The 12,846-nt window shown below is 49.8% G+C and overlaps 4 protein-coding genes across 4 annotated transcripts; 3 read left to right on the plus strand and 1 right to left on the minus strand.

The window, feature by feature from the left end:
• Positions 1-896: 896 nt before the first annotated feature.
• On the plus strand, positions 897-2,136 carry N7500_003620 (translation initiation factor eIF5; the record flags this gene model as incomplete). Its single annotated transcript, XM_056674766.1, has 2 exons — positions 897-990; positions 1,040-2,136. 2 exons carry the CDS (start codon positions 897-899, stop codon positions 2,134-2,136), a joined length of 1,191 nt encoding a protein of 396 aa, XP_056535291.1.
• Positions 2,137-2,451: 315 nt separating this feature from the next.
• Positions 2,452-6,264, minus strand: N7500_003621 (uncharacterized protein; the record flags this gene model as incomplete). Its single annotated transcript, XM_056674767.1, has 4 exons — positions 2,452-4,449; positions 4,485-5,831; positions 5,885-5,963; positions 6,209-6,264. Coding segments are annotated over 4 exons (3,480 nt in total), but the record flags the coding sequence as incomplete, so codon positions are not given.
• Positions 6,265-6,512: 248 nt separating this feature from the next.
• On the plus strand, positions 6,513-9,432 carry N7500_003622 (DNA ligase (ATP) CDC9; the record flags this gene model as incomplete). Its single annotated transcript, XM_056674768.1, has 4 exons — positions 6,513-6,580; positions 6,679-8,455; positions 8,625-8,855; positions 8,908-9,432. 4 exons carry the CDS (start codon positions 6,513-6,515, stop codon positions 9,430-9,432), a joined length of 2,601 nt encoding a protein of 866 aa, XP_056535293.1.
• A 658-nt stretch (positions 9,433-10,090) lies between these two features.
• On the plus strand, positions 10,091-12,660 carry dppV (dipeptidyl peptidase DppV; the record flags this gene model as incomplete). The annotated part of the gene is made up of 8 exons (XM_056674769.1): positions 10,091-10,158; positions 10,227-10,278; positions 10,332-10,570; positions 10,619-11,642; positions 11,691-11,913; positions 11,965-12,197; positions 12,251-12,462; positions 12,525-12,660. The coding sequence occupies 8 exons, from the start codon at positions 10,091-10,093 to the stop codon at positions 12,658-12,660; spliced, it is 2,187 nt and encodes a 728-aa protein (XP_056535294.1).
• Between the last annotated feature and the right edge of the window lie 186 nt (positions 12,661-12,846).

The raw sequence follows: 12,846 nt of genomic DNA on the forward strand, positions 1-12,846 counted from the left end.
AATTGATATGGTTAGCAGGCTATACTTGTACAACCCAAAACACAGTACTCAAGTTGACTGAAGGAGATTGCCGATTATCGCTGTGTGGCCGTGGTGGGGTCTTGGAAGGTTCGGCTTGTACTCGTCCGGATGTATACAACATTGTGCAATTCACTAGTAAATGTTTCGATATTGATTGAAGGCTTATTTTAAAACACAAATGATCATAAGCTTAAACACCAATCATCAACATCCCCCTTTTGAGACATCTAGGATCCCTTGTGCTATATTCAACGGTCAATGCTCCTTTATACTCCGAGTTATTGCCGGCACGTGCTCGCTGACATAACCATGATTTGTCAAATTCTGCTTTTTCCTCTTCATTTTCTTCCTTTTCCCCAATAACACACAAACACTAGGCATCGAGTTATTTTCGAAGCCTTTATCGATCTATCGCGTGGACTTTTAGTTCTACGCTCTTCATTTTTTATCACCGGTTAGTTCGGCTTCGCCACCATCACTTTTCACCGTCCACCAGGCCTCCGACCTCTGACTCGGATTCCCCAAAGAACTTGGATCGCTCCCAGAAAGCAACACGTTGAGAAGTTTCCTGCGAACTTGTCTATGTATTCGTCCTCCGTCCAAAATTTCGAACATCACCTGCCGCTCAAGCTGCAAACGTTTCGCGCGCCGAAACCTTGCAGCATACACCTTCGATCCTGTGGCTGAATAACCCGGGTCTTTCCTTGATTTGTTGTGACTTTTCCCCCAAGAAATCACACCCTATACCGAAAAAATAAACTTGACACGCATGTCTTGTCTCGTCACCGACACCATCATCCATAATCCTCCCAGCTTTTCCTTAGGCAAGCAAACCGTTCCCTTTTAGTGAACAATCACTCAATCAAACCGTCATCATGGCTACCGTCAACATTCGCCGGGATGTCACCGATCCCTTCTATCGCTACAAGATGGAAAAGCTCCAGGCTAAGGTCGAGGGCAAGGGTAACGGTATTAAGACCGTCGTCGTCAACCTGAACTCGGTTGCCCAGTCCCTCAGCCGTCCCCCCTGCCTACCTCATCAAGTACTTCGGCTTTGAACTTGGTGCCCAGGCCAACGCTAAGCCCTCTGACGATCGTTGGATCATCAACGGTTCCCACGATGCCCCTAAGCTTCAGGACTACCTTGACGGTTTCATTTCCAAGTTTGTGCTTTGCAAGAAGTGCAAGAACCCTGAGACCGACGTCTTCATCAAGGATGACAAGATCACCCTGGACTGCAAGGCCTGTGGTCAGCGCTCTGATGTCGACCCTCGCCTCAAGCTGAGCACCTTCATCGTTCGCAACAACCCGAAGGGTGGCAAGAAGGAGAAGAAGAAGTCTCGCCGCGAGCGAGAGAAGGAAAAGGCTGCCAATGGCGAGGATGCTAGCCCCGGCGACAGCAACAACTCTGAGAATGATGACGGAGACTTTGCCCTCGAGGCTAACAGCGATGATGAAGTGACCCGTCAGGCCCAGGCCATCGAGGCTGAGGTTGAGATCAAGGATGATGAGTGGGCCGTTGATGTCTCTGAGGAAGCCGTGAAGGCTCGTGCTAAGGATCTCCCCTCGGACCTCAAGCGTGCCCTTGTCATTGAGGATGGTGACGATGAGGGAGCTGATGGCCCCTCATCCTACGAACAGCTGGGTAGCTGGATCGTTGAGACCGCCGCTGAGAAGGGTGATGTCACCCAGGTCACTGATGTTGAGATCTACATGAAGGCCAAGGAATTCGGTATTGAGACCAAGCACAAGACTTGCGCTGTGCTGGCACAGAGCATCTTCGATGAGAAGATCGTCAAGCAGATCGAAGCTCGCGCTGGTTTGCTTAAGAAGCTGATCACCTCCGATCGTCACGAGAAGGCTTTCCTCGGCGGTACCGAGCGCTTCGTTGGCCAGGATCACCCTGAACTTGTCGCCCAAATCCCTGCCATTCTGCTGGGATACTATCAGAATGACCTTGTGTCTGAGGAAACCCTCAAGGCGTGGGGTGCCAAGACCAGCAAGAAGTACGTCGACATCTCGACTAGCAAGAAGATCCACAAGGCTGCTAAGCCCTTCATCGAGTGGCTCGAGAATGCCGAGAGCGACGAGGAGAGTGAGGAAGACAGCGAGTAGACGATACACGTTGTTTGCGCTCTTGTGTATTCTTGCCAACCTGTTATCTGCGTCCATTCTTAGATTTAACCACAGGGATTTTTGGACCTCTGCCGGATCTACCCATCTTGCATGGGCTGATCACTTTCGGCCGTCATTCTAGTTTAGCTTACCATTCGCCACTCCTTTGCAATAAATATCAATTTGGTATCAATATAGCAACTCAAGCGTCATCCACATCAGTAACTACTCAAGTATATCTACAAGTGAAGTAAAACAAAACAAAATAACTCATATCTCATGCGATGCAATGTCATCAACAACGAAAAGGGACAACTAGAACACAACCTCAGCAAGCCTGACCTGCTGCCCCCCGCCATTGAAAGGGAGATCAGTACCCTCAGAGTTCCCAACATTGCCTGTAGTAGCTGCATCCGCTCTCAGGCGATGCTGCATGAAAACAAACCACGTCAAATCCACATTCCAAGCCTCCATCGCCCGAATCGCATCCTCAACAGAATCCATTGCTTCAACCGACGCAGAACTTCTAGAGACAAAGTAATACTTAGGCCCGACAAACAGCGCAATCCACCCACCAAGCATCTCGCAAATACGATCACCCACTTCCAACGGTAACCGCACATGCGAAAGAACCGTGATAAAGAGGGAGATCAACGCACGCCACAGACGGTGGTGCGGTGTGAAGAATCTCGACCCCGGTGTTGATGGCGAGAGCGAAAGAGAAGAAGAGAGCGCTAAGTGTAGAGCAGATGCTGGATCTCCCGACGCAGCGACGGTCGTAGCCTGAGACCTGACACGGCGCTCATTCGCAGCCTCGGCGTCAGCGCGCACTTTCTCCCACACGCGGCGGTACAGCCGATCCCATCGGGAAAATTCGGTTTCGACACGTGTGGACATGAAATCCCCTGCGCCTTTGCACATTGCTTCGATGGCTTCGCAGGCTGCGACTGTGACGAAGGTTTCTTCTTGGTGGTCTGGGGTTTCCGGGTGGCGAGGTGATTCTGTGGATGGGGTGGCGATGAGGGATTTGGATGTTTCGTTTGCTTTTGATTGTGATGAGGGGAAGATTATTCGGCTTGCTACTGTAGGCCAGAGTTCGTTGATTAGAGGGAGGAAGCTGGTTTCGTTTTGGGATAGGGCAGGTAGGACATCGATGAGGATTGAGAGGAGGGAACGTCGCAGGTAGGGAGATGGTGAGGTTAGGTGGGATGGAATGGATTTGACGATGTGGAGGAGGAGGGCATGGGTTTTGCTGAGTGGCTTCTCGGCGTCTTCTGGTTCTTTGGGTGGTGGAAGTGGTGGCTCGTCCGATTCGGCTTGATTTAGAAGCTCTTCGATGGACGGCTCTGGGGGAGGTTTGTCGTATGTTTCTGACCATGGCTTTTTGGGGTGGGGGATTTTGCCATCAGCATCTGTTAATTCATCCTCGGCATGTCGTTTGGCTTTGCGGTTGGCAATGTTTGCGGCGATGCTTGAAATTGAGATATGCTGGCATTGAGACTTGCGGGTGTCGCGGGAGTCATTCTCTCTGCCCTCGTCAATTGTGAGCAAAGATGGTTTCTTCGCCCCTTCCTCAACGACTGCAGCTAGAGTTTTGAACATCATCTCAACGAGTTTTGGATAGCCGTGGTAAAGATCCAGAATACCAAATATAGAATCAACCAGATCATCCAGGTAAGGTATCAACCGGGCACCACAGAGCTTGACCATCATAAACAGGACCTGTGGCGGATATGGTGACACGTCGAAAGTGTTAAGCTTCAAGGCCACCGAGTTTACCAGATAGTCCACGTTTTCTATAATCATACCACTCGTGTCTGGGTAGTTGCAAGCATTGGTTAATATATTGAGGCATGTCATGGCGTGGCGCTGAAGGTTGGGGTTCTGTGATGCCAACAGCTGCAAAGTTGGGTAAAGTGCGTCCATGAGTTCAGGTCGGAAAGCCTCGCCGAGTTGCTGAGCCTGGAGAGCCACAGATTCGAGAGCAAGTGCAGTTGTACGCCAGTCACCCGTTCCATCAACTGACAGTTCGTTCAGTATATTCAATGAGATATAATATAACTCTTCAATCATTTCATGACGGCCGGTTGATGAGATGGACACTTCAACATGATCAAGAGAGATGAAATCATCAAAGTCGGCTGTTGCTGTAGTGCTGTCCCGTAAGAAAGTCATCGCCAACCAGAAAGGCGCAATGGCGGAATCACTCGATGCCGTGTGCATGCGGTTGACAATCAATCGAGTAATCTCATTCCCAGACTCAGACAAATTTAATCTAGTAATCATTGACCGTAGATCTTTTAGAGTTTCTTGCTGGCTTTGATGTTCTAAAATGATGGGGGAAACACCTTAGATCTGGCATCAGTGCTGAGTATCTCCCAGTTGAATTCAGTATCCATTGAGGTCAAAGGCTGGAGGGCATTGGTGTTTTGTATGACAACAGCACCGACGCTGTCACATAGACCGGATGCCAAACCACTGGTAAGCAACTCTGACCCAGATTGAACTTGGGATAAGACTTGAAAGACGGTGGAGATCTGACGAAGCCCCCATTGTTTAGCAGTCTCATCGTTGCCTTGCATAATTCGAGGGAAAGAAGTGAGCCAGGTATGTAGCGATTCTTTCAAAGAATCTAATACCGTAGGGTATGTTGTGGCAAGATGAGTAACATTCTTGTAGGCTTCATTTGCGCCATTGTCCTCTTTGTCCGCTAGAACAACAACTGTTTCAACCATCATAGGGATAGACTCTGACAGTGTGGTCTGACACTCTTCAATTACCATCAGCGAGAGGTTTAGCACTGCAGACTGAACCTCTGATCGCTGGTGACGGCGGACCTGGATGACATTGGCCAGCGCAAGTTTGATCTGTGTTGTGGTGGCCTTCAACCAGGACTCATCTAGAGCTATCTTGTCGCTTCCAAGTTCGGGTGGGGAGACCTCCGAGGCGACATGGTCATTAAGAACAGCTCTTAGAAGCTCCGTAAGAATCTGCAAAGAAATCTGGAGGAGTTTGTACGACCTGCGAGTCTGCGTTGATGGCTTTAGAACCTTAGCCAGTGCCGACACAGTTCGCGGCATGATGCTGGCAAGCACCACGCGGTCCGTGACTCGAGCATAAAGCGCTTCCAAAGCCCTGGCGGCTGCCAGACAGAGCTCATCTGATCTATCGTCGACAATTCCCTCAAGCAGAATATATACTGTTTGATCCACAACCGTCGCCGTGCCGATCTCGTGATAGATTGTCTGCTCTGGGACAGCTCCTTCCAAGACCGTGAATATAGCAGTGAGGCAGTCAAACCCAGCAATACAAAGTTCCTCTGAAACCTGAGGCTTCGGTAGCTTCTTCTCTTCTGCCTTGTTTGGAGATCCCCCCACGATCAACGTCAATAGGATTATGAGTTGCTTGCCCATTGCAGGAGACAGTCGTTGCCGCCATCCATCGGCGACCAGAATTCGCAAGCATTGGACGGCAGATTCCATGCATTGTGCAGGCAGTCTTTGCGTCTCGTTGAAGATATGCGACAACGGAAAGAATGCATATTCAGCTAGCTTCTCGTCGAGAGCATTCTTCGCAGCAAGTTCCTTTAAACAATTGTGCACCGGCTCAAGAACTCGGGTTACGTCGGCGGCGGAAGCTTGATTTCCTCGAAAACGAAGTCCTACAGCGCTGAGTTCCACGCATGGTGCTCGGAGCTATTCAGAGATTAGCATTGTGCCTCCTAAGAGCTGAATGTATCATGTCATACCTGCTTGAAAGATTCCTGCCGGAGGTTGTCCATTGCAGCCGAACAACGCCGGGCAGAGTCAGACTTGCAAGGTAATAGACTGAGTATTGAGTGGGTAGCAGTACTAGATCAATGAAATGTCAAGAGCCCCATTGTAAACATCATCCAGCGGACCCATCGCAATCGAATACAGCGGGACTGTATCCCAAAACTGTACCGCTCTGTCATCATCTGCCGGCATAATCAAGCGGTGAACATAATATATCCCAAACAGGCAAGATAACAATGCACGTGATACGTTAGCGCGTCTCAACGCGTGGGAATCCCGACAGCTGCCTGCGGCACAGAGGAGTAACGAGTGTTGCCTTGGCTATTTCAATTGCGGCTTTGGTCTGCTTAGGCTATATATTGGAGCATATTCTGCGCTCAGCTTTCCCCGAAGGAACTGCCTATGCGGGTTTTGCGGATTCTAGAGCTTGCGCTTTCATCGCTCTCGCGCTCGAGACCTAGCTTCTGCATACGATCTGCAAGACAACACAATTTCTTGACCACATCGATCTCGAAATTTTCTACGGGCTTGATATCTGCCAGTCGCACAGTACACCAAGATTTTCACCCGAACAAAAGAACACTCTCACCATCGCAAATCATGGCCGATGATAAGAGCAGGAAACAAGCTACCCTGGGGTATGTACGGGATGGACAGCAGACGATTGGGTGCGTCGACAATACTCGATGGCGCATGCGCCCTTTCACTCTGGCCTTCCTTGGCCCTTGTTTTGGTTCACCCTGCTGATTCGTTTTATTCGTTGTAGGAGATTTTTCGGCTCGGGCGCGAACCAACCGCCGAAGAAGCAAACCACATTAGCTTTCGGTGGAAGAAGACAAGCAGCAAACAGTGACCCCGCTGATGCGGAGGCTAAGGATGCCACGGATGGAGTTAAGGTGGAAGACGCTACTGACTCAGCACCAACTTCTGCCAGCAATGGAGCAGAGCCAACGAAGGGTGTGAAGCGAGAAAAGAGCGCCGAGGCGGAAGAAAGTGATAATTCCGATATCCAGCCTGTCTCCAAGAGGCGACGAAAGGCTTCGACAAAGACCCCTCCTACTGCTAAGAAGCAATCAGTATCCCCAAAGAAACCAGAGTCTCCAAAGCCAAAGGTTGAATCGCCGTCACCGAAACCAGTCACGAAGAAGCCCTCCAATGTCACTCCTGAAGAGAAGTCGCCTTCAGTAGAAAAAGAGGAGGACCCGTTGGAAAGCGAAGACGAAGATGACCTCAAGCCGGAACTCGCCAAGAAATCAATCGAAAAATTCCAAGCCAAACTAAAAGGCAGTGGTAAAGATCCATACCCAGACTGGAAGGCAGGTGATCCTGTTCCTTATGCTGCGTTGTGTACCACATTCTCTCTGATAGAGATGACCAGAAAGCGCTTGGAAATTACAGATCACTGTTCTCTTTTCCTTCGCCAGGTCCTTCGCCTGACTCCTACCGATTTCCTACCCACTGTCCAGCTCATGATCAACAAATTGGCTGCCGATTATGCCGGAATCGAATTGGGCATCGGAGAGTCATTAATCATGAAAGCCATCGGTGAATGTACGGGCCGCAGCCTTGCCGTCATTAAAGCCGATCAACGGGAAATCGGTGACCTGGGACTGGTCGCTGCCAAAAGTCGGTCAAACCAGCCTACCATGTTCAAGCCGAAACCTTTGACTGTTCGAGGTGTACATGAAGGCCTCCTTGGAATCGCTAAGGTTCAGGGTCACGGATCTCAGGACAAAAAGATTTCAGGCATCAAAAAGCTCCTGGCTGCAGCCGATGCCGACATTGCTGGCAAAGGGGTGGATATCACCGAGAACAAGGGCGGCCCCAGTGAAGCAAAGTTCATCGTTCGCTTTTTGGAGGGTAAGCTGAGACTGGGACTTGCAGAGAAGACAGTTCTTGTTGCTGTTTCTCGGGCAGTCCAGACTCATGAGGCTGAGTCAACTGGCAATAAGATCCCGTCTGCAGAGCAAATGGTGGAAGGTGAAAATATCTTCAAGACTGTCTACAGCGAGCTTCCTGCCTATGAAGTAATCATTCCTGCCGTTCTAGAGCATGGGCTCTTCAAGCTGCCTGAAGTGTGCAAGCTTTCTCCCGGAATTCCTATCAAGCCTATGCTTGCCAAACCTACCAAGTCTATAACGGAGGTTCTTGACCGGTTCGAGGGGAGAGAATTTACTTGCGAATATAAATACGACGGAGAAAGAGCCCAAATCCATTTTGTGTCTCCGGATTCTATTCACCAGTATCCTGGAGCCTTGGACACATTACAGAAGGACAGCAAGGGACTGTCCTCAATCTTCTCCCGCAACTCGGAAGATCTTTCGAAGAAGTATCCCGATGTTCTAGGGAAGCTCGACACGTGGGTCAAATCTGATGTTAAGAGTTTTGTGCTTGATTGCGAGACTGTTGCATGGGATACGGAGGCCAAAAAGGTTCTTCCATTCCAACAACTGATGACTCGCAAGCGCAAGGACGTCAAAGCGGAAGATGTCAAAGTGAAGGTCTGCGTGTACGCCTTTGATCTGCTTTTCTTCAATGGAGAGGTAAGACCATTTCTTTCTTTCATGTCTAAATAAGAGCGACTCGCGGGGCTCCTCTTCTTCCTCCCAATGCCGTGTTCTTTCCCACTTATAGCAAGGACGGATCAGAAGAAAGGACGCACAGCGAGTTGCTTTGAGCCATATCTAGTCCTTCTCGCTAACCTTTCAACAGCCCTGCGTGAAGAAGTCTCTACGGGAACGGCGAGAGCTTATGCATCAATGCTTCCAACCGGTTGAGGGGGAGTTCCAGTTCGCCCAATATGGCAACTCCAATGTCCTCGATGAGATCCAAGAATTACTTGAGGCTAGTGTCAAGGCTTCTTGTGAGGGTCTTATGGTGAAGATGCTCGACACAGCGGAGAGTGGCTACGAGCCAAGTAAGCGGAGTCGCAACTGGCTGAAGGTATGCTGCTTCTGTTTCTTGATTACTGCAACTTTTGCTAACTGCTGCGCAGGTCAAAAAAGATTACCTCGCCGGTGTTGGTGACTCTCTTGATCTTGTCGTACTCGGGGCCTACTACGGTCGTGGAAAACGAACTTCTGTCTACGGTGCCTTCCTCCTCGCTGCCTACAACCCCGGTAGCGACACATATGAGACCATATGCAACATCGGCACTGGCTTTTCCGAGGTCGTACTTGAAGAGCTACACCAGACACTAGTTCCTCTAGTGATTGACCGCCCAAAGCCATTTTACACTCACTCGGCCGTCCCCAAGGACCAACCGGATGTTTGGTTTGAGCCAAGACTTGTGTGGGAAGTAAAAACGGCTGACCTGACCCTCAGCCCACGCTACCAAGCCGCTGCGGATGAGTTCCAAGGAAAGGGTGTCTCTCTACGTTTCCCGCGGTATATCAAATCTCGCGACGATAAGAAACCAGACGAGGCTACTACCACCCGCGCAGTGGCAGAGATGTACCGGAAACAAGAGGCAGTCACGAGGGATACCAAGGGAGGTGTGGATGATGACTTTGAGTATTAAAGCGATTTTCTGAACCGAAATATAGCAAGTTAATTGGATTTTATTGGATGTCAATATTCCCGCGTCTACTACTCCTATGTATTTTCCAAATTGCATCACTACTAATATGGGGTGCATCATTAGGGCTTACCATGGTGCCACTTGCAGCCTCACTATGCCTCCATATGATACCAGGGATTCTCACCCGTAGGCACTGGATTCGCTTACTTTTAATCATATCATTGCTTTCAGTACAGTTCCCCTGCCGATCATCATATAATATCATGACTTTATTCCATAATCCCGGTTATCAACGGATTATCCAGCGGACTCCGGGACCTCGGGATGCTTGGCGCTGCAACCAAGCAGCCGGACCCTGCTTGGCCCTACGTCGGCCCCGCGTTCCACCTTTCTTTGTTGGCATCACGTCTTGTCAATGTCTTGCCAATGTCTTGGAAATGCCTAACAGTAGGGAAGTAACATCATGCGTATCTTTTCTTGGCACCACGGAATGTAACATGCCCCCCTTCGACGGCAAATTGCGCTCTCGGCCATGGCTACTAGCTTACTGGGCGTGCGGAGTCACAACACTTATATTTCAGTGTCGGCTCGGCATGTAGCCGGTCTGGTACTCTGCACGTTTCTCTTGGGCTGTGCGGGTACATACGTGATTCTCGATATGCGTGTGTTTCAATTGACGACGGCCCTCGGGTCGATCGTTGTTTCTGCGTTAGCTCTTACTCCCGAGTGAGTGCCGATCTTCCAAACCGATTGCTGCATTGATTTTCTTGGCTGTTTTCTGATCTTCTTTGTAGACAACTGATCGCAGCTCCGAGACGAAGTGATGCTGTTCCTAATCCATCTGGGGTGAGTTGCGCAATTGCATGGAGATATTGATCAATGTCGTTAACCTGACATAGGAAGTCGCGTTCTTTTCCACCTCTGAATACTCCTTTGAAACCCATGTCACATCATCATGGTGGAGCCTGTTGGATCTGGAGACTGGAAAAGTGACTCAACTTACCAACGACAGCAATGTCTCTGAATTGGCTTGGCTAGGGTCTACTGACTCGGGTTTGTTGTATATCAACGGCACTAATGCCGAAATTCCTGGAGGTACCGAGATCTGGGTATCCGATACCTCTGACTTTGCCAAATCGTGAGTTTGCATGCATATTTTGATGGAACGGTCCTAACTTCTGTGCAGTGCCTACAAGGCAGCTTCACTGCCGGCGCCACTGTCTGGCCTCAAGACGGCAATCACCAAGTCTGGGGACATCAACTTCTTGGTTTATGGAGAGTCATACCCCAATGGAACGGCGTACAATGCAGAGCTCGCCGCCACTCCCTTAAGCTCTGCACGTATCTACGATAGCATTTACGTCCGCCACTGGGATACCTGGCTCACGACGCGATTCAATGCTATCTTCTCGGGAACTCTGAAGAAGAAGAGGGCCGGACATGGAGCCACATCCCGCTATGCTTCCAGTGGAAAGCTCAAGAACCTCGTCGCAGGAGTCAAAAACCTCGAGTCACCCTACCCACCCTTCGGTGATTCGTCTGACTACGACCTCTCCGCCAACGGAAAGCTAGTTGCATTCAAGAGCAAGGCACCTGAACTGCCTCGTGCAAACAACACTGCCTCGTATATTTATCTTGTTCCCCATGATGGATCCAAGAAGGCCGTTGCTATCAATGGCCCCGACAGTCCTGGCACACCAAAAGACATCAAGGGTGATTCAAGCAGTCCCGTTTTTTCTCCAGATGGCCGTCGCCTTGCATACCTCCAAATGGAAGATATCTCTTACGAATCTGACCGTCGTATTGTCTATGTTTACACCATTGACTCCAAGGATACTATTCGTACTTTGGCCAAGAACTGGGACCGGTCACCTAGCGGTATCAAGTGGACTGCTGACGGAAAGAATCTTGTTCTAAACACCGAGGATTCTGCACGTTCTCGACTTTTCTTACTCCCTGCCAATGCTGGTAACGACTTCAAGCCCAAGAACTTCACCGACAGCGGCTCGGTGGCTGCGTACTACGGCCTGCCTGGCGGGGATTACTTGGTTTCTAGTTCTGCTATCCACACTAGTCGCACGGTTTACACAGCAAAGCCTGGCAAGGGTGTCACAGGCGTTATCTTCTCTGCCAATGAGGTTGACTCCGCCCTGAAGAGCCTCGGTCCATCGGACGTTGATGAATTCTACTACAAGGGCAACTGGACAGATGTAAGTTTCCCCTTTTCTCGTGGAAGTGAAAAGATACTGACGTTTTAGATTCATGCCTGGATTGTGAAACCCTCGAACTTTGACAAGTCGAAGTCTTACCCACTCATGTTCTTGATTCACGGTGGTCCTCAAGGTTCCTGGGCCGACTCCTGGAGCAGTCGTTGGAACCCGAAGGTCTTTGCCGATCAAGGATATGTGGTTGTCGCACCGAATCCGACTGGCAGCACTGGATTTGGTGATAAACTCACGGACGAGATCGCGAACAACTGGGGTATGTCATTCCCATCACTCGTTCCCATTTACCCTTTCTAACGATCAGTAGGAAGCTATCCTTATGATGACTTGGTCAAATGCTGGGAGTATGTCCGGGACAACGTCGACTATATTGATACCGACCGCAGTGTGGCAGCCGGCGCCAGCTATGGCGGCTTCATGATCAACTGGATCCAGGGTAATCCTCTAGGCCGCAAGTTTAAGGCGCTGGCCAGCCACGATGGCACATTTGTGGCCGACGCAAAGGTCTCGACCGAGGAACTGTGGTTTATGGAGCATGAGGTATGTGTCTTCTTCATTCTCTTTGCTCGATTCGTAGATTAACTCTTCCAAAGTTCAACGGCACGTTCTGGGACAACCGAGACAACTACCGTCGGTGGGATCCATCAGCTCCAGAGCACATCAAACAATTTACTACCCCACAACTCCTCATCCACAGTGACTTGGATCATCGACTTCCTATCTCTGAGGGTCTGGCGATGTTCAATGTCTTGCAAGAACGAGGTGTTCCAAGTCGGCTACTCAATTTCCCTGATGAAAACCATTGGTAAGCACACCCACTGCTTGTTCGTGAGAGTGCATCAATTTAACTCGATACCATTGAAATAGGGTCCTCAACAAGGAAAACAGTCTCGTCTGGCACCAACAGGTCTTAGGCTGGCTCAATAAGTACGCTGGCATTGACACCCCTGGCTCTGTCAGTCTGGATGACACTACAGTCCCTGTTGTGGATTACAATCCTTAATTTCAGGGCTATACTGTTGCACATAGGGGGTCTCCATATGGTGAGTCGGGCATGTTGTTTCAAGAAGTGTCTTTCATGGTAAATAATTCTTTCTTCGCGGTTCCTACGCCGTGTCACACTTCTATACGTGAACAAGAGAATCATCACGATGTAAAGACCTTTTTCTTTTGTGCTTGTAAGATGTTT

Source organism: Penicillium coprophilum (genome assembly GCF_028826855.1).
Source record: "Penicillium coprophilum strain IBT 35676 chromosome Unknown utg000002l_segment0_segment1, whole genome shotgun sequence".
NCBI classification, from domain to species: domain Eukaryota; kingdom Fungi; phylum Ascomycota; class Eurotiomycetes; order Eurotiales; family Aspergillaceae; genus Penicillium; species Penicillium coprophilum.